The 17,664-nt window shown below is 36.4% G+C and overlaps 1 protein-coding gene across 4 annotated transcripts in view; it reads left to right on the plus strand.

Moving 5' to 3' along the window:
* PLXDC2 (plexin domain containing 2) overlaps positions 1–17,664 on the plus strand; it is a 387,427-nt gene that overhangs the window by 146,337 nt on the left and 223,426 nt on the right. For all 4 annotated transcript variants that reach the window (XM_023533119.1, XM_023533120.1, XM_023533121.1 and 1 more), the window contains exon 2: positions 14,975–15,186. In XM_023533119.1, coding sequence (XP_023388887.1) covers positions 14,975–15,186 — 212 coding nt within the window. The remainder of the gene's footprint in view (positions 1–14,974; positions 15,187–17,664) is intronic.

Raw genomic sequence — 17,664 nt, forward strand, 5'->3', positions numbered from 1 at the left:
TATTTTTCACTGGTATATCACTTCTTCAATTTCTCTTTTCCAGTACTACCATTTTTATAGTAATTGAACTCTAGATAGAGTAAAGCCAGTACCCAGGTTTGATGAACCAACAACTTCCTACTATTTTTTTCATATTCTGTTCTTCCATTCATCAAATTTTCAATGAATGCTTACCATGTACCAGATCCTAGTCTATGGAGTTAAAGTGTTGAGATCTATAAAATATAGTCTTTTGAGGTACAAACGTAATTGTATGAAGAATAGGAATAGAGGAAAAGAAACAAGTCTAATTAATTGGCCTATCTTTTCAATGAGGGGCTCACCTTTTTATGTGGTAAAATATATAAAATGTCAAATTGACCATTTTAACCATTTTTAATTATATAATTCAGTGGTATTAAGTTCGTAATGTCTTGCAACCATCACCTCTATCAAAAGAACATTTTCATTACCCCAGACTGACACCATGTTCATTAAACAATAATTTCTCATTATTCTCTCCTTCCAATTTCTGCTAACCTCTACTCTACTTTTTGTCTCTATGAATTTGACGACTCTAGGGACGTCATATAAGTGGAATTATACAATATGTGTCTTTCTGTGTCTGGCTTATTTCACTTAGCATAAAGTCTTCAAGGTTCATCCATATTGTAGTATGTATCAGATTTTCATTCCTTTTTATGGCTGAGTAATATTCCATTATATGTACAGTGCATTTTGTTTATCCATCTGTTTGTTTATTCAACAAATATTCACTTGTTTATTCATCTGTTTCCAGGCACTTGGATTTTTCCTGCCTTTTGGCTAATGTGAATAATATTACTGTAAATAATGGTGTACAAGTATCTGTTTGAGTGGGGGTTTGCTTTTTATTTGAAAAGAAATTTGAACTTAAGACAATTGCAAAGATAATACAAATAACTCTTGCGTATCTTTTAACCAGACTTGAAATGTTAATATTTTGTCTAATTTGCTTTATTGTCTGTGCCATCATCTATACTTTTTTTTAACTATGTGTAAGTTATAAAAATCATATCTAAACTTTCCTCTCACAATAAAATAATTTTCATACTACTGTTACCTACAATACTTGAGCATCAACTGAAGGTAATATTTAGAGTTATGTCTAAAGTAGCAAAAATGAATATTTACTTCATGTTGGATTTTAGGACTAGGATATTTTAACCCATACCACACAGATATTTAAAAAGAAGTATTTAGTATATGACATCAACTCCAAATTGTATAATTTGGCAAGAATAAAATGTTACCATTCTCACACTTTAGTTCCAAAGTCAAATGTATTGCTTTCAGTATTATTACTTTTTGAACAAATATTTTTAGCCATTTTGATAACTATGACCAAATATTTGTAATGGCCAAATTTAAAATTAATTTTAGCTTGTTAATGCCATATTTAGATATCTGGCAACGTAAAACCAGTTTACTATGGTTTACTCTGAATAGGAACGACTAAACAAACAAAAATGCCTACGAGATGCTGAACACAATGTAGAATTTTTAAAAAATAAGCAAATGTTTGTAAAGTATGTCTTGAAACTTACTATGCAAAAGTTATGGTATGCTATGATTTTATCTCATAGGCTAATATAGATGATGATATGGATCAGAGAAAATATTTGATTTCTACTTTAGTAAGTACTTTGCCTATTAAATAGAAATCCCTGATGAGGGACAAATAAATGGGTACACATTTTTCTGTAGGTAAAACAGTTTTTCCAGAAGATCCAATAGGCACAGTCAGACAGAGGGGAATGTTTTTCACAGCAGTGGGAGAGACCATCAATAAAATGTTTTCATAGGGATCTTGTGAAGGGGCAGAAGCATTTGCCCCACTTTTGTGGAATATTTTTTCCAGCGATATATGCTGAAACTAAAGATGTAGAAAACCATGTTTTTAAAATTTTATCTGCAAACATAATTCTTCCATCTTTCCCTAAATGTCAGAACTGTGCAAAAGTGACTGAACAACAAAATATTATCATATATTAGATAAAATTGTTTTGATTTCAATAAAGTTGTTTCTGACAAATTTACATGATAAATGTTCTGAAAATTGTTTATAAATTGAGTTTTTACCAAACCTTTTTTACATTAAAAAAAAAGTTTCCTATCCCACAGAAAGAATTTGAATAAGATAATCAAAACGAGAAGCATGAAATGGAAATAGCATACAAAATGTTGACTCATTAACAATCAAAAATGTAAATTAAAAGAGTGAGGATCCATTTTCCCCCTAACAAATAGACAAAAAAAAATTTTTTTTGAAAGACATCATTAAGCGATTGATGAAAATATAAAATACCCATTTTCCTGTACTGCTAGTGAGTGTGTGAACCAATACAGTCGGGGTGCAATTCCTCTTTTAATTTGGTCCTGAAAAAGAATTGAGACTGCTCACAAAAATTTAGCCTCTGGTATCAAGTTAAAAGTTCAATAGTTGAGGATTAGTTAGATTGTGTGTGGTTGGCACTATTCGTAAATATAGTATATAATCAATAATATAGATATTTATTGTGTAGTGCTGAAATCAACAAGTTATACACATACAGGTAGGTACACACACCACACACACATACATTTACTTTTCTGTACATAAACATCTCTGACATGCAAAGAAATATCTGGGAATGGTATTCACTAAGGCAGTAAGTCTGCTCCCTGCATCTGGGACAGAAAAATAAGTATTTTACATTTTCTCCTATTAAAATAAAATGATTTAATTTTCAAGTTTTTGGTATTAGAAGAATGATAATAGTTTAATTTAATAATATTTTTAAAGCCCTTTAGGTTATTCACTCTATACTGCGAATAATGATTGATATATATATAATATATACACATATATTATGTGTATATATATAAAATTAGGAGATGCTTACTATAAGGAAATTCTGTGAGTCCATCACTAATGGATTTTTTGAACGGGAGCAAGAGTTTTTAAATCCATGTTCTTCAGGTATGGCTCATTTGTAAAATAAAGTCTTAGTATTGTCCTGAACGTTAATGAATATATAAAATGAAAACGTTGGCAATACTCTGACAGGGAGTCATTGCCCAATAATTAATTAGTCATAGATTTTTCATTATTTTACAAAATTTAGATATTTTTTCTTGGTCAAGTAACTAAGTAGGCACAACCATAGAAGGGAAGTTTTTGGTCGATGGTTATTGTACTGAATTCTTAAAGCACAGACTTTTCCTGTTTATCTGGAATTTATTTGTATAATTAAAAAAACATTTCAGAAAGATAATTTAAGAATGAAGGGAGAGTGAAGCATTTGAATTCTAAAAGTTTCAGAGTTCTACGCATCTGTAATTGGTTGAAAGGTTACTTTGGAGTTTCATCTCACTTTGGTGACTTCATCTTTAACTGGTAGTTTGTATATTTTAGGAATATAACACAGAAATTAAAATCTAATTTTAGGACAGCTTTTTCTGCCTTAATTTCTTTTTTTAATGTAATTTTGTTGATTGTGGTTTATTTACAATGTTAGTTAAATGCGTAATCAGCATAAATATATGCAATCATGCAATTTAATTAGGAATGTCATTTAGGAAAGTAATGACGAAATTCAGACATTCATGACATTTTTTTAATTTCTTGGGAACTTTATTTTAAAACTGTTATTTGAATAAAAGGTAGCTAATATTCAAGCTTAAGTATTTCTCTTTTTCATAATAAGTGAAAAAAATCTTGTGTTTTTTCAGTGGATTAAAATATAGTATTAAAAGTATGATGTAGTCTGTAGAAGATGAATATTTCTTAATTATATTTATATGATGTTCAACTTTCTATTCCTCATCATTTTTCCAATTTTAGGCCTGAACTTTCCCAGTCTTGTGAAAGAGGCAATTTAGAATATGATTTTTTTTAAACTCTGAATCATAGGTTTACATAGATATATATATATATTTTATGTCAAGATATTTCACTTCTACTACTAGCTTGAGTTAATCACATGGGGAACTGGGTAAATCGTTAATTAATGCAAGTAATCAGCTAGTAAGTATTCAAAAATACTTAATAAAGCAAATAGATTTTTGTAGGTAAAGTATTCCATATTTAGGTATAAATAACAATGTCATTTTGGTTTAAAGAAGTGTATGCTTTCTGCTGTAACTAACATATTATTTATGAATCCTTGCCTCACAATGCCTTTGATATTAAGAAGCATAAATCTTTCCTGTGTGTTTTTTTTTTTTTTTTTGTAGAACTTATTCTAAAGTTTTTTGGAGATATCAAAGCTAAGTAGTTTTGCTGATTGCTTTGTGGTTCTAAGGTTGCGTGAAGATACATTTCATTATGTATAAATCAAATGTGAGAAATAGAATAATGGGGAAAATTACTTTCTCTTGCGGTGGTAATTTCTCAGAACATTTTAAAGGACTTTAAAGTGATAATGTTTTAACACTGATCTTTTATTCGATGAAACTCATATATAGAAAAAGAGGTGAGAAAAGTATAGGAAATTGCACGAAATTGGCAGGGCTGCTTCTAAATCTTCTAAAGAAATAACCCAATATATCTAAGTATTCAAGGCAAAGCATTTTAAACAGGGAAATAAGAAGATCTTAAGGAATAGCCACCAGGATGGAAAATGCCAGGCAGGTCACCACCCCAACTATATCATGACTTACCTTAGAGAAACATACAGGCTGGACAGTCGGGCATGTTTAGTGAACATTTATTATAATAACAAAAAGGAGCACAAAGATGAATAAAGGACACCTCTCTTGGCTCAGCTCATAGTAGTTTGTGGAAGAGTGGCATTTAATCAATAATTACAACATAATGAGAAGAACACAGCAATAGGTTTGAGTAAAGTTCTATGAGATCACATTAAAATAACACTGCTGGGGAAAATTATATGTTGGCGGTTATGAAAGTCTTTACCAAGTAGGAACATTTGACTTGACCTTCAAAAAGTAGAGACTTAGGCTATTTTTCTCTCACTGTAGCAGCAGCACATTGTAGAAAATGTATAAAATAAAGATGCCAAAAACTAGCGGCCGCCATCTTGCATAACGCAGAAAAAAGTACTGGTAACACTATAGTGTATTTGTCTTTTTTTTTTCTTTTGTGTATATGCATATATGTAGATATTATTCTTTTATCCAATTCGAAGACTATATACAGTTTTTAAAACTTATTTATAAATCTTTTTGCACATCTAAGAATATTTCCACAGTCTCATATCCTCGTAGACTTCACTACAGATTGAAAAATTTCCCACAGAAAATTTTTATTAAAACTTTTATTAAAAATTTTATTGGTAGAATCCCACTACCAATATTAGATAATAATACAATAGTTGCTTAAAAAAAAACCTTATCAAGTAATGACAAGTACAATTTTACAATACATTTCTGTGAATATAGAAAATAATTATATTTTATTGCATTTCTTTGACTTCTTATAATATTAAACACTTTTACATATTTACTAGTATTCATATTTCTTTACTGTGAATTATTTATGACATTTGCCCATTCTTTTAAAATGAAGAACTAATCTCTTTTAAAATACATTGGTATATTTTTTGGTATATATTTGTATATATTAAGATGAGATACATATATTTATATGTTATATAAATACATATTTGTATATATTAAGATAAACCATATGTGATTGCCATTATGTAGGTCAAAAATTGAATAAACATACATAATATTAATCATAATATGTGTTATTGGTATTTTTCCTGCTGGTCTTTTAAATTTCTATAAAACTAAAAATAAGACCTTTTTATTTTTTTTGTCTAACATTCTTTAATGGTTTTCTTTTGTATTTGTGTGCTTTGTATAATGACTGAGTCTCTAATTTGACCACCTTAAGACAATGTTTTGTTTACCTCATATTTTCAACCCTAGGACATAGAAGGAAGCTTGTAAATATAGATTTCGTAGTTATATTTTCCACCTTTATCCACGAATGATATTCAGCCTTTAACAACTAATAATATTTGGTTAGTCATAATGGGCACAGACCAGGCCACAGGACTGAGCCCAGATCTACAGGCCTGGCCGAACCAGGTGTTCATTTCTTGGTTCTTGGATTATGTGGAGGGCATTGTTCATCTTTTTGTAGAGAAGTGGGGAGTTGGGGTGCAGTTAACCTGTTAATTTGTTCCGATTGAACTTTAGAATCACTTAGAGTTCAGAAAAATACAACTGGTTTTGATTCTAAGAATATGGCACATCTTCTACTTGCTAAAGTCATCTTTTAATAAAGAAGCATGAGCCCAGGAGGTTGAGTGACTTGCCTTAGGTTACACAGTTATAACCTTAGGATCATAATTATTTAAAAAATAAACAACAGAGATAATTTTCAGATGAGGAAAGTGCAGATGTTATTGGCCTCTTGTCCAAGTCCACACAAATCTCTAGTGGGCCTTTAACCTATAGAATTTGGGGCTACTGTGATAATAATATGATTTATGTAATTTAAATCAGATAAAATATAAAAAACATAATCTGATAGGAACTCATGTGTTGGTTGTCATCTGTGGTCATTGGCTAGTCAGCCTGGGCCCAACATTGGGCAATTACAGATTCTGAGTCCACGAACTGAGCGTGGTCTGATGGCAATATGATATACTCAACATTGAGTATATCAGACATCTGGCAGCCATAATTTAATCGAAGGTCCTCACTGATTTGGGCCCTAGGTATTTGGACATCATCTTTGACACCGGGCATTATTATAACGATTAATTCCATCTGGCCTGTTCTGGCTCAGACGACTAAAATTTTCCATAGAGAGGCTATTGGCCATGACTGGTCCTTGTTTACAGAATTTTTCATCTCCCCCCGAGGCTGGCAGAGTCACATTTTTCATGCATTGAGACTTAGCTTTTAGTGCAAAGCCCTTATTCTAAAATCAGCCATTCCCAATACAGGAAACGAAGGTAATTTAGCATAGTTAATGATATATAGAAGTATTACAGTATTTTTACCAAATAAGTTTTAGGTTTTTATTGTGCTGTGGAGACTTTAAACTCTCATCATGTATGAATTTTCACAAGGTAAATAGAAAAGCTGAAAACAAATGTAGAATATTTAATATATGATCCAGAATGGCCTTGAATATGTTAAGATATTTAGCTAGCCAGCAGATGATAGACTTTTATGGCTGAGAGGGACCATAAAGGCTATAAAGCTGCCCCCTCTCATTTTACAGGAAGTCACATACCTAAAAATTCCATGTAGTTTCTAGGTTCATAATACAATGTTTTCTCCAGAAAATTCCAAGGATCTTATTAAAAGATAGATTTTAATTTAATTAAATGATATTGTCTCCTCTGTTTATAGATTATTGATAGATATGACTTATGTGGAAATTAGTTTATTCTCCAAATCAGGCAGATTTATCTGAAGAATCAATCAGTGAATGGTCTGAGTTCTTTGACAGTCATCCTTTTTATTAGAGGTTATCGTCACGGTAAAACAGTGCTGAAATCTACTTGAAGGAATTCAATTTTTCTTTTAAATTTCTACTAGGCAGTGAATTGAAAATCCTCAATTACCCAGAAGATTAATTATTTATTTTAAAGTAGTCCCCAACCTTTAAAGATATAATAAAAAAATATAAAAAAGTATTAACGTGCTGTTACTTTCTGCCATGTTTTTATATTAACGTTACTTCATTTGCTACCATTGGCAGAGTCGACTTGATGGGATGTTGCATTCCTTATTTGCTTTCGAATGCTGGATTGTTTACATTTGTTTGCTGTTTTAAATAGCCCATTTTGTCTAGTTTATTTTTCCTTTTAAATTGTTTTTGTGTGTGTATCATAGCATTAGGCTTTGTCACAGATTGTTAAATTGACCCTCTGAAAGATTAATCAGAGGCAGTTTACTTAATAGTTAATTAAGAGTAAGCATCTGGATCCAGCTCTGGTTACTTTCCTAGTCTGTCACGTACCCTCCCATGCGCATCAATATTCCCATATGTAAAATGGGCTAATAACAATACATGCCATATTTATTAATGTATGCAAATGTTAAAACAGGGCTTGATATTTAACTAAACCTAAATAAAGATTAGCTATTTTTTATCATTAACAACCCATATTATTAGAAACTGCATAAAACACCTCTGTTTTCTAACTGTTAACAATTTTATTCTTTCTGTTTATTTTTAATGCTTTCGAAAATATGCGACAGTAGTTTAAAATTGCCTAAATTTTTATTAATGATTACTTATAGGCTAAGTATGTTTTCCATAGGATAATCTGCAATTCTTATGTGTAAAATTAAAATGTCTGCTTATTATTTTATTTAATAGTAAAATTAGAAAACTATTAAATTTTAAAAGTATAAATTTGTTCTATGCGTATTTTAGAGTATTTGGATCTTTTCACTTTCCCATTCTGTTTAATTTTTGGAGTATTTTTCTTAAACTGCCTCATGCTCTTCATCTAAAAAATACCCTGCAGTGACCCAGAACCCTGCAGTGACCCAGAAGTCAGAGAGGGGTGGATAGGCACTTACATCTTGGCCTTTATGCTTCGAAGGCTTTGCTGCCGCGAAGACTGAGCCTTTTGGCTTCGTCTTTCTAGAGCCATTATCCATGTATTTTCCACTTTAACTTAAAATTGTCCTTATTTCATCTACTTCATAGCTTTTCAGCCTCACCGGGCCATGCCCACAATCTTCTAAGACATGCATTGCGTTTCTTACCGAGTCCATTAACCAGAAAGAACCAATATGATGGACTGAGGCCAAAGGCGTCGCTGAACGTCACCCAGCCGGCCAGGGAGCTCTTTTTTGAGTCAAACTCCTTATAACATAAATAGGACCTGTTATAGATTCGTTTTTTCCATAGTTTTCTCTTTCTTCCGCCCTGTTACCTGACTATTTAAAAACATGGTTAAAATCTTAAGAAGTTGGGCAAGAAATTACATACACATAAGACACTTTCTCAACCTGGCCAATCACTCATTTACTCATTTGTTATTCAAAAATCTTTGAAAAGTTATATAGCAACGTCTGTGCTTGTAAGTGAGATAGAGTCCCTCTTCTGAAACACTAATGTTTCAAGTGTCCCCACGGCCACCCGTAGGTTTGGTGACATGCTACAAGAATTCACAATACTCAATATAGGATAGAAAGCAAAGTCTGTAAAGGAAAAAATTGGGGGCAGTGTCTGGGGAAACCAGGGCAAGTTTCCAAGGGCCCTGTCCAGCGGGGACGCACAGGACATTTAATTCTTCCAACAGTGAGCTATGACAACACGTGTGAAATATTGTCAATCACGGAAGACCGTTAGGCACTCAGTACCCAAGGAGTGCTCACATGACAACTTCCTGTCTAGCACTTCCTAAAATTCCAGACTCCCAGAAGAAAGGCAGGTGTACAGCATAATCCATATTGTTTGCTCAAACAGTTTAGCCACAGTGAGCCACACTTAACTGTTAGAGAATGGTGGGAACCCTTCCTTAAATCTAAGTTCCCAGACGCCAGCCAAGAGCCAACTTTGTAAAAAAGATTCTCTAAGGCGTGCAGTCTCAGGCGTGCCCTGTTGACTCTCTTCTGCACAATCTTGCATTCAAGTGGAGTAGGCAGAAGGGCGTTTAAGGAGTCAGGTAAAAAAGAGTTATTGGATTAGAGAAGAAAATTCAATTGTCTCTGCCTGGGGGAGTCAAGGGAGGCTTCATTTAACAAGACAATATTTGAGCAGGATCTTGAAGAAGTTGTGAGATTTCCCAACATCTGAGGTGAGATAAGGCTTTCCTCCATGCGAAAAGTAACCATATTAATTACAAGTAAAGAGATTATTGAGAAATTCTGTGTGGTGGAAGCAGAGGGCATGATAGGGAGTCAGAGAAGGAAGAGTGGTTGGAACCAGAAGAGCATGATGTGCTTTACAGTTTTGTGGGTGGTACGGAACCATAAGAGGTTTATATCAGAAGAGAGAAGTGAACAGATCTGAAAGGTATCTCTAGTAGCAGATAGAAGAAGGATTGGAGAAGAGATTGAAGACAGGAGGATCAATGAGGAGGGAAGAGATGAAGAAGATGTGACCTAAGGGACTTGAGGTGGGACCAGAATGTGGCTCAGTGGTCCTCAGCCAAGGGGCACAGAGAGTCACATGGGAACCTTAAAAAGAATATGACGTCTAGGTCCTACTCAAACCCTTCCATATCTCTCGACAAAGTGTTCTGTACACTTTCTCTCCTGTAGCTATCTTACTCTGTAATGCTACCGGTCAGATCCTCAGAGTCCACTGCGTGGTCAGTTCGTTGTTGGACATAAACAAGGGCATAACCATTCGCACAGAATTTCCTCTTCACTTCCTCAGTAAATTGAGATGCAGAGCCATATGGCAGTTTACCTTAACCGAATAATTTCATCTGTTCTCAGATGAATCTAGCCAATGAATCTGTCTGCAGTGGACAATCTTAATGTTTCTGCAGAGGAATCAAAGGTGGTGATTTCGTTTGCAGACCAAAGTGCTTGTCAAAAGGTGCAGTCTTGATGGATCCTAATTAGATAAGATGCACTTCAATTTATGTAGTTAGTTCTTGGTGACTTGACGCGTGTTGTATGGGTGATTTGTATGCAAGACTCAAGAAATGAGGTTAAAGATGTTTTCAACATATAAGTCTTATACTATTTAAGATATTTAAATTAAGTCATTAGGATAATACACAAATATAAACATATCCAACCCAGCATGGCTTTCCTCCCTTTTGTTTTTAAATTATTTTATTTTACAGTACATGATGGCACAAAAGAGACTTGCAAGGTTTGCAAGGAATAATACGAAGATATACATGAGTTTCTTGTTTTACTCTGATTCACCAGATATTATTGGGTTTCAGAATGATGTTCTATTTAAATGTGATGAAGTATCTTCTTCAGTAATAGTTTATTGGCTATTTTAATCGAATAAAATATCTTAAGAATGCGTTAAGATCAATATATATGTTATATATACAAAAATATGTCTTCAGCCTTTCTCTCCTTCTATCCAAATGGGAGTCACTAGATATATTCAGTGTTTCCATGAGCTATGTGATTAACAACTATAGCAAAATATGTTAGAGAAGGTTATCTTCGAAGGTTTTCCATCAGTGGTTTAATTAACATACAGTGGACAGAAAACAAACAATCTGTTCAACCAGACAATTCAGAGATCCCTCCTGTTGCTTTTGTTTTCACTGCAGCTGAGAAGGGAAAAATTATATTACATATATCCCTTCATCTTGTTTATTAATTATTTGTTTTGATGGTGATTAAAATATTTTATGAGTTTGAACTGTATAGGGATGATTTACAATGTTAGATAACCAGGCTGTGGTTTTGCCAGTTTTTCTCAGTCTGTATTTCTGTAAAACATCCATTTTTGATTCGTTTTATCTTCTTTAAAAATCATTCTGAAATGGGGTCAAAATCTAAGCCAATTTCATACTGCAGTCTTGATGAACCATGCACTACCGAATTATGAACATAAAGGAATGTTTCATCTATGCATGATCAGATAGTTTTGCTTATTCATTACAAATTCAGAGAGAAAGCATTTGGTTTCAAATAGAACAGAAAGAAAATTCATGGAAGCCAGGCCCTAAAGCTCACAAATTTTCTAAGTAGAAAACCCTCAGGTCCTTCCTTAAATCCCATTTACTCTGTAAATACAATTAGAGCCAGCCAGTGATGGAGACAAAAGAGTCAATAGCTATAATAGCTGTTAATGTGACAATAAAGCCAGAGAGAAAAAAATTATAAAACACTGATAAGAAAATTAAAAAAACAAAAACAAACAAACAAAAAAACACCCAAACACCACAGCTGTCTGGGGTCTTACCCTTGTAAGTGCTACGGTAAGCATTTATTCTTGTTTCGTTCAGTAAGCCTGAATTCTGGTTTCATACGGGAGGCTTACCTGTCTATTAAATTTACCTTCTGCAGTAATCCTGCTAAACTAGGACAAGTTTGAATGGTCACTGCAATAACAAGAGTTTAACCCATTAATCATACTTCCCAGTCTTCAACTTAAGTGGTATTAAAAGATAAAAGTGCAGCATATTCAAATTTTTAAGAGTTTATTGAGCAAAAATCGGTTCCAATGAGGCAGCGCCAAACCAGAAGCACTTATAAGCATTCCAAGGGTAGGGACTAGGGGAGAGACTTTTGTGGAGAAAGGTGGTAGCAAAGCAAGGAAACTCTTTGATTGGCTACAGCTTCAGCATTTGCCTGATTCAGAAAAGATGCGTTGGGCGTTTGTGACTGGCGATCCTTAGATTTTGACTTCTTAAACTCGAGTCATTTACACGCTTAGGTTTGGGCTTACGTGGGCTGCTAAGGTATTGAACTACCTAGGTCTAATGGCCTCCTTGCTTAGTTAATTAACAGTGGGGAATATGGGATGTATCATCCCAAGTTAGGGATCTGTTTTTTCTTTGTCTTCTAGGATGAAAAAGCATGGAGACTAGGAGAAAGGGGACTCAAGGAAGTTGAGAAATAGACTTTCTATGCAGACGGCTCCTCCGGTGTAGTTGTTTGGTCTTCTGCTTTCCCTGGGCCAGGACCACAGGGCTAGTGTGACATCACTGGCCTAACAGGCATCTCGGAAAGTACTGTATGTTGTCTTGTGCTGTCAATATCTAAAAGGATAACGATAAAATTAATATCAGGCAGTTAATACCCAACAATAAGACCCATTTAAAAGAAACCCAAAGTTGCTTTGAAATTCCGTTTCGAGGATTTTGGGAAACCCGAAGAATTCTCTGAAGTTTTCGGTGTATTTTTCCTGATTTACGCTATAGAGAACTGACAAACCTCTGGTTCAAGCCATTCCTTTTGTGTTATTTAAAAAATATGTATTTTTATATCCAAGACTGTTTAATTGCATTACATTTGCTTCATTTCTTATATATAGGTTGACATGCTAATAAGGACCCTGTATAGATTTTCAGTTGTTCTTCCGTGATTATTGATATTCAAGTGGCCACCACCCTGAGTGCAAGGCAGATGCACAACTCTAAAGTTAACCTGGGTGCTGTGCTAGGAGGTCTTACTCTGGTGGTTGTAAAACTTTTATTGCTTACTTTTGTTGTAAGCTGCCTCATATATTTTTGGTAATGAGGCAGGATATATAAATAAAGGATATAAAATTGCTTTTTATAGCTTTGCCTAGAATCATAGGTCTTAGAGCCTGACACGTCCTCAGGAAGAGCTAGCTGCTTTTGCAGGTAGGATATTTTCATTCCCATTTAAAATATAGGATAACTAAAGCATAGAGAGTTTTGTAAATTATGCTGAACTTCATATCCAGCAAACCGATCGGAAAGAACGCCACCCCAGGTCGCCTAGATCCTTGTAAAGCGTTTCTTCCATTACTTAATTCTGTCTGGTCCTGTCATTCTTGCTCCAACGAGACTCTACAGTTAATTCGCCCATTCACTCATTCGTTCATTTCACACACATTTATTGAGCCCCGTTCAATGGCCAGTGGGAAAGACAGTGTTAAAAGAGAAACATTTTCTATAGTGGAGGGTGGGAGGGGACCACGATCAACCCTTTATGTACGTGAGGTTTTCCAGTCCTACAATGGGTCTATGAATTGAACACAGCACTACATTTTTCTGGTTTTCGGGTTCTTCTCTGTGGAGTTCTTGGCCATTTCCATCTCCATCTTTTAAGCAGGTCTTTTAAGCTCTGCTATTCTACAATGCCATGGAAAAGTCTAGATAGCTGACACTATACCAGGGCTTCTCTCTGGGCTATATTCACTACGGCATCAGACAGTAGGAGATCTCTTAAGTTCACAGTGGAATAAAAATATAACCTCTCTGTCTAGATAAATTATTGGCCCTTTTTTGAGTTGAAAGGAAGGTATTTTCGGCCATTTACCTGTGATGAGTACCGATAGCCTTCTCTTATTTATTAGAGTTCTAAGTAGCCGATCCAGTGGGACTATAAGTCACACGAAATACATTTGGGTGTCTTAGAATGTTCTTATATTAAGGGGAACATCACAGACATAATTCGGTCATCCTTCAGCCCTGCCAGTTCTAAAGCCTGACAATTCATATCTTTTGGTAATAGTTGCTTAGAAGAGGGCTGTTCTTCTTAATCAGAAGCTGACTTCCCCATGCTCGTGCTCCATCTTCCCCCGCTGACCTACTGAGATGAAAGACTGGGAGTAATGATTAAATCTAATTTTCCCTCCTGTAGTAGCACGATGAGCTGGGTCAGCAAGGCCAGTCCCTGCAGATGGCTTTCAAATACCTTTGTGATTTGATCTCCCTGCCTTCCCAGCCATTTCTCTAAGTGCCTGTCACTGCCCCTCTTTACCATCCTGATAAGATTCCAAAGTGAGAACAGCACAAATGAACAAGAGCATTTGCGGTGCCTCCTAAGGATGTTCCTTATTAAAGGAGTTAGGCAGCGAACCAAGTTTGACTTATGAGTGCGAGGCAGGGTTAGCACATTTACATGGAGATCGTTCCGTGTACTGTTTAGCCCGTTCAAACAGATTGTTGACTCTTTGCTGCTCAGTGTAACTCGTGAAATGCGTATAAGCTCACAAGTTAACAATGTCTGACTTTCACTTTCAAATGTACTGAGAATCGCTTGGTTTTCAGTCCTTTATTTGCATTGTAGCCTGTTTTCTCAGAACAACTGGGAAATGTTTATGAAGGGTGTGTGTGGAGGGCAGGGAAGGAAGGGAATAAAAATCCTTTGCTTTAGGGCAGCACATCTGTTTTAGGGACCGCATCTCTGCACATTCGCCATTGTCACGACTTACGCTATGTCCTAAAATTGCATCCTCCTCAGAGACGCACATGCCAACTAGAAGTATGACAATTAAAGAGATTTCACTGTTATTCGTTAGTTTTCTGTTTTCATGACTAGCAGAATTCTTTTCTCTGCCGAAGTCGATAGCATGTGTACGATTCGTGACAAGTAGTAACTCGTCACCTTACTTCTTTCCAAACAGATTGGCAATATCAAAGTTCCCAGGCCTTCCCACGAATGGAAGAGGAGGTGGACGTGGACACGCACGCCTTCAGCCACCGCTGGAAAAGGAGCCTGGATTCCCTCAAGGCGGTGGACACAAACCGAGCAAGCACGGGCCAAGACTCCCCAGAGGCCCGAGGCTTCACACATCTGCTCTTGGACGATGGGCAGGACAATGCCACCCAGATTGAGGTGGGTAAACGATCTGGGGAACTAAAGTGGACTAATGGATATATTTCTTATAAGGCACCCACCTGGCGCGCATGCACGCGCACACACACACACACACACACACACACACACGTGCTGTCTCTTCAGCTTTGGACTGTTTTTTTTTTATAAGAATCAATTTAATTCATTAATAAATAATTTGTTAATATTCAGTAATTCAATAACAATAATAACTCCGTTAAATAAGTCGCTAAGCCATTTAATCACCCACAGATCCATTTACTCGCGAAACAGATAAATGTGAAGATGAATACGACACAGCACCTGCCTGCCAGGGATTTATTGTGTAAGCAGGTCTAAGCGCCATAATCAGATCATGCCTATGCCATGTGATAGGTACAAAATAATATACAGGCCGTAGCGTGGCAAGCGCCAAGGAGGGAGTGATCACCATTTTGTGGCGGGAGCGGGTGGGCTGTTGACAAAGTAGTGGGCACTGGGGCAGGGGGTTGGCAGGTGGGGAGGAGCTTACCGGGCAGATGACCTGTCCATGGTGAAAGGGAAGATTCCTGGCACAGCGAGTCACGTCTGCTGTGGCCACAGAGTCTCACAGGGTTGCCAACTGCCCTGGTTTGCCCAGGACTGAGGGGTTTCCTGGGATGTAGGACTTTCAGCTAAAAAACGGGGCACTTCTGGGCAAACCAGATGGTTGGTCACTCTGTGGCCGTAATTCTTTATTATGGTCAGAGCCATGAAATGGAAGAAGGATGGTCACACTTGGGTTCGGCGAGTCTGGAAGTTTGCCAAGGGCACGTTTTGGGCTGATGTAATCATTGCTTAAGTTTCCATCGTCTGTAGCATTGCAAATCATAAAATACGATCTTGATGAATATATGAATAACGAACATATTCATTATTCATATGACGAATATGATCTAGATGTCACAAAAACGAACAGGCAAATCTTATGAAAATAAGCAAAACCACCCAAATGAGAACAGAGGCTGTTTGTTCAGTTTGTTCTAGCCAGGGACTCAGCCTCCATCACTAACTTGCCTTTGGTGGACACTCAGAAAGAGTGAGGGGAGTGGGAAAGTTTTTCAGTTAAAAAAGCGGTTTCAGGGATGCTCTGGTTGGTGGTTGTTGGCCTGGAGAGTCTAGAGGTGGGCTAACTGGAAGCAGAGCATCTCATATGATTGGTTGGAGGAGCATGTCTGGCTTTCTGTGGTTGGTCCTAAGTTGGATGCAAGGACAAAAAATAAGAAAGCTGTCAGTTACTAATCAAGGGCTACCCGTCCTGGGCCAACTGCTGCCAAAATTGTGTCCTGGCTCCCTGGACTGGTTGCTGTAGAGGTTGGGGTCAGAGTCCCATTGTTATCCACGGTGTGGCCATTGTCCGTTTGTATATTTTCTTGCAACCTGAAGTTTTGGTTCCTACTTTCTTCCAGGAACAAGCTTAAGACTTACTAAGAACTAGGCAGCATTCTTTTGCCTGCCCTGAAATAGTTGTTCTTTGGGAAAAGAACTCAGTTTCATGAAACAGATCCTGCACGATTCCGCAAATAGGATAATGGCATCATTTGTTTCCTCATTAGTGAGAGGACTCTTCAGAAGATCCGAAGCATGGGCCATGGGGATTCTGTGATATGTTGGAAGCCCAGCAATTTTCAAAAGCCCTCTCCATCTTTTTCACGAGTATGTGACTCTGGTGCTCCCTGGCTGCCTCAGCCAGGCCCCTCAACAGGCAGCGCAGGATGTGCCAGGAGCACAAGTCATACAATATCTATAAGTGGCTACTCTGGCTCCTGCAGAGTGCCTGCTATTTTGGCAACTATGTTGTTATAGCAACTCAGGGTAGGCAACATATTTCTTCCCTGAGAAGCTCTTTAGGGTGCGACATAAAGAAAGGAGAGCTAAACAGAAGCAGAGGTGTTTACTCTCTGCCCAGACCTGTACCCACTGAGATTGAAAGGGGGAGCAGAGATTCCTAGAAGTCTGTCATCTCTATGCAGGATGCCGAATTATTCTGATCAAAATGAAAAATGCCTTTGCTCAGGGATTTATTAACACTCTTCGGAATACCACTCCAGTCATTATTATAGCTGATTTTGTTATTCAGCCAATTTTTTTTCCTATTCTCCCGTAACAGAGGCAGATCACATCGTGTCAGTAATTTTAAATCGGTAAAAAAAAAAAAGGAGGAAGGATGGTACAGGATGCTGTTTGCTGGGTACTCACTCGGAGCTGAGATCTGCCAGGTGTAGCATGGATACCATTTTACTTGGTCCTTATATCAGCCTGGGGAGATGTGCATCCCCAGGTTCTCTGGATAATCTCAGTGACTTTTTACATGAGGGCCATTTCAGATTTAGGTTTAGTATTTTTCCTAAAGACTCCCGTTCATGAGTAAAATGGCTGGTATTCCAACTCAGGCCTGCCCAGCTCCTAAGGTTTTAGGCTTTCTACTTGACTTTGCTTTGTCTAATATAGAAGGAAAAA

The sequence above is a fragment of the Pteropus vampyrus genome, unplaced genomic scaffold (assembly GCF_000151845.1).
Source record: "Pteropus vampyrus isolate Shadow unplaced genomic scaffold, Pvam_2.0 Scaffold96, whole genome shotgun sequence".
Lineage (NCBI taxonomy): Eukaryota > Metazoa > Chordata > Mammalia > Chiroptera > Pteropodidae > Pteropus > Pteropus vampyrus.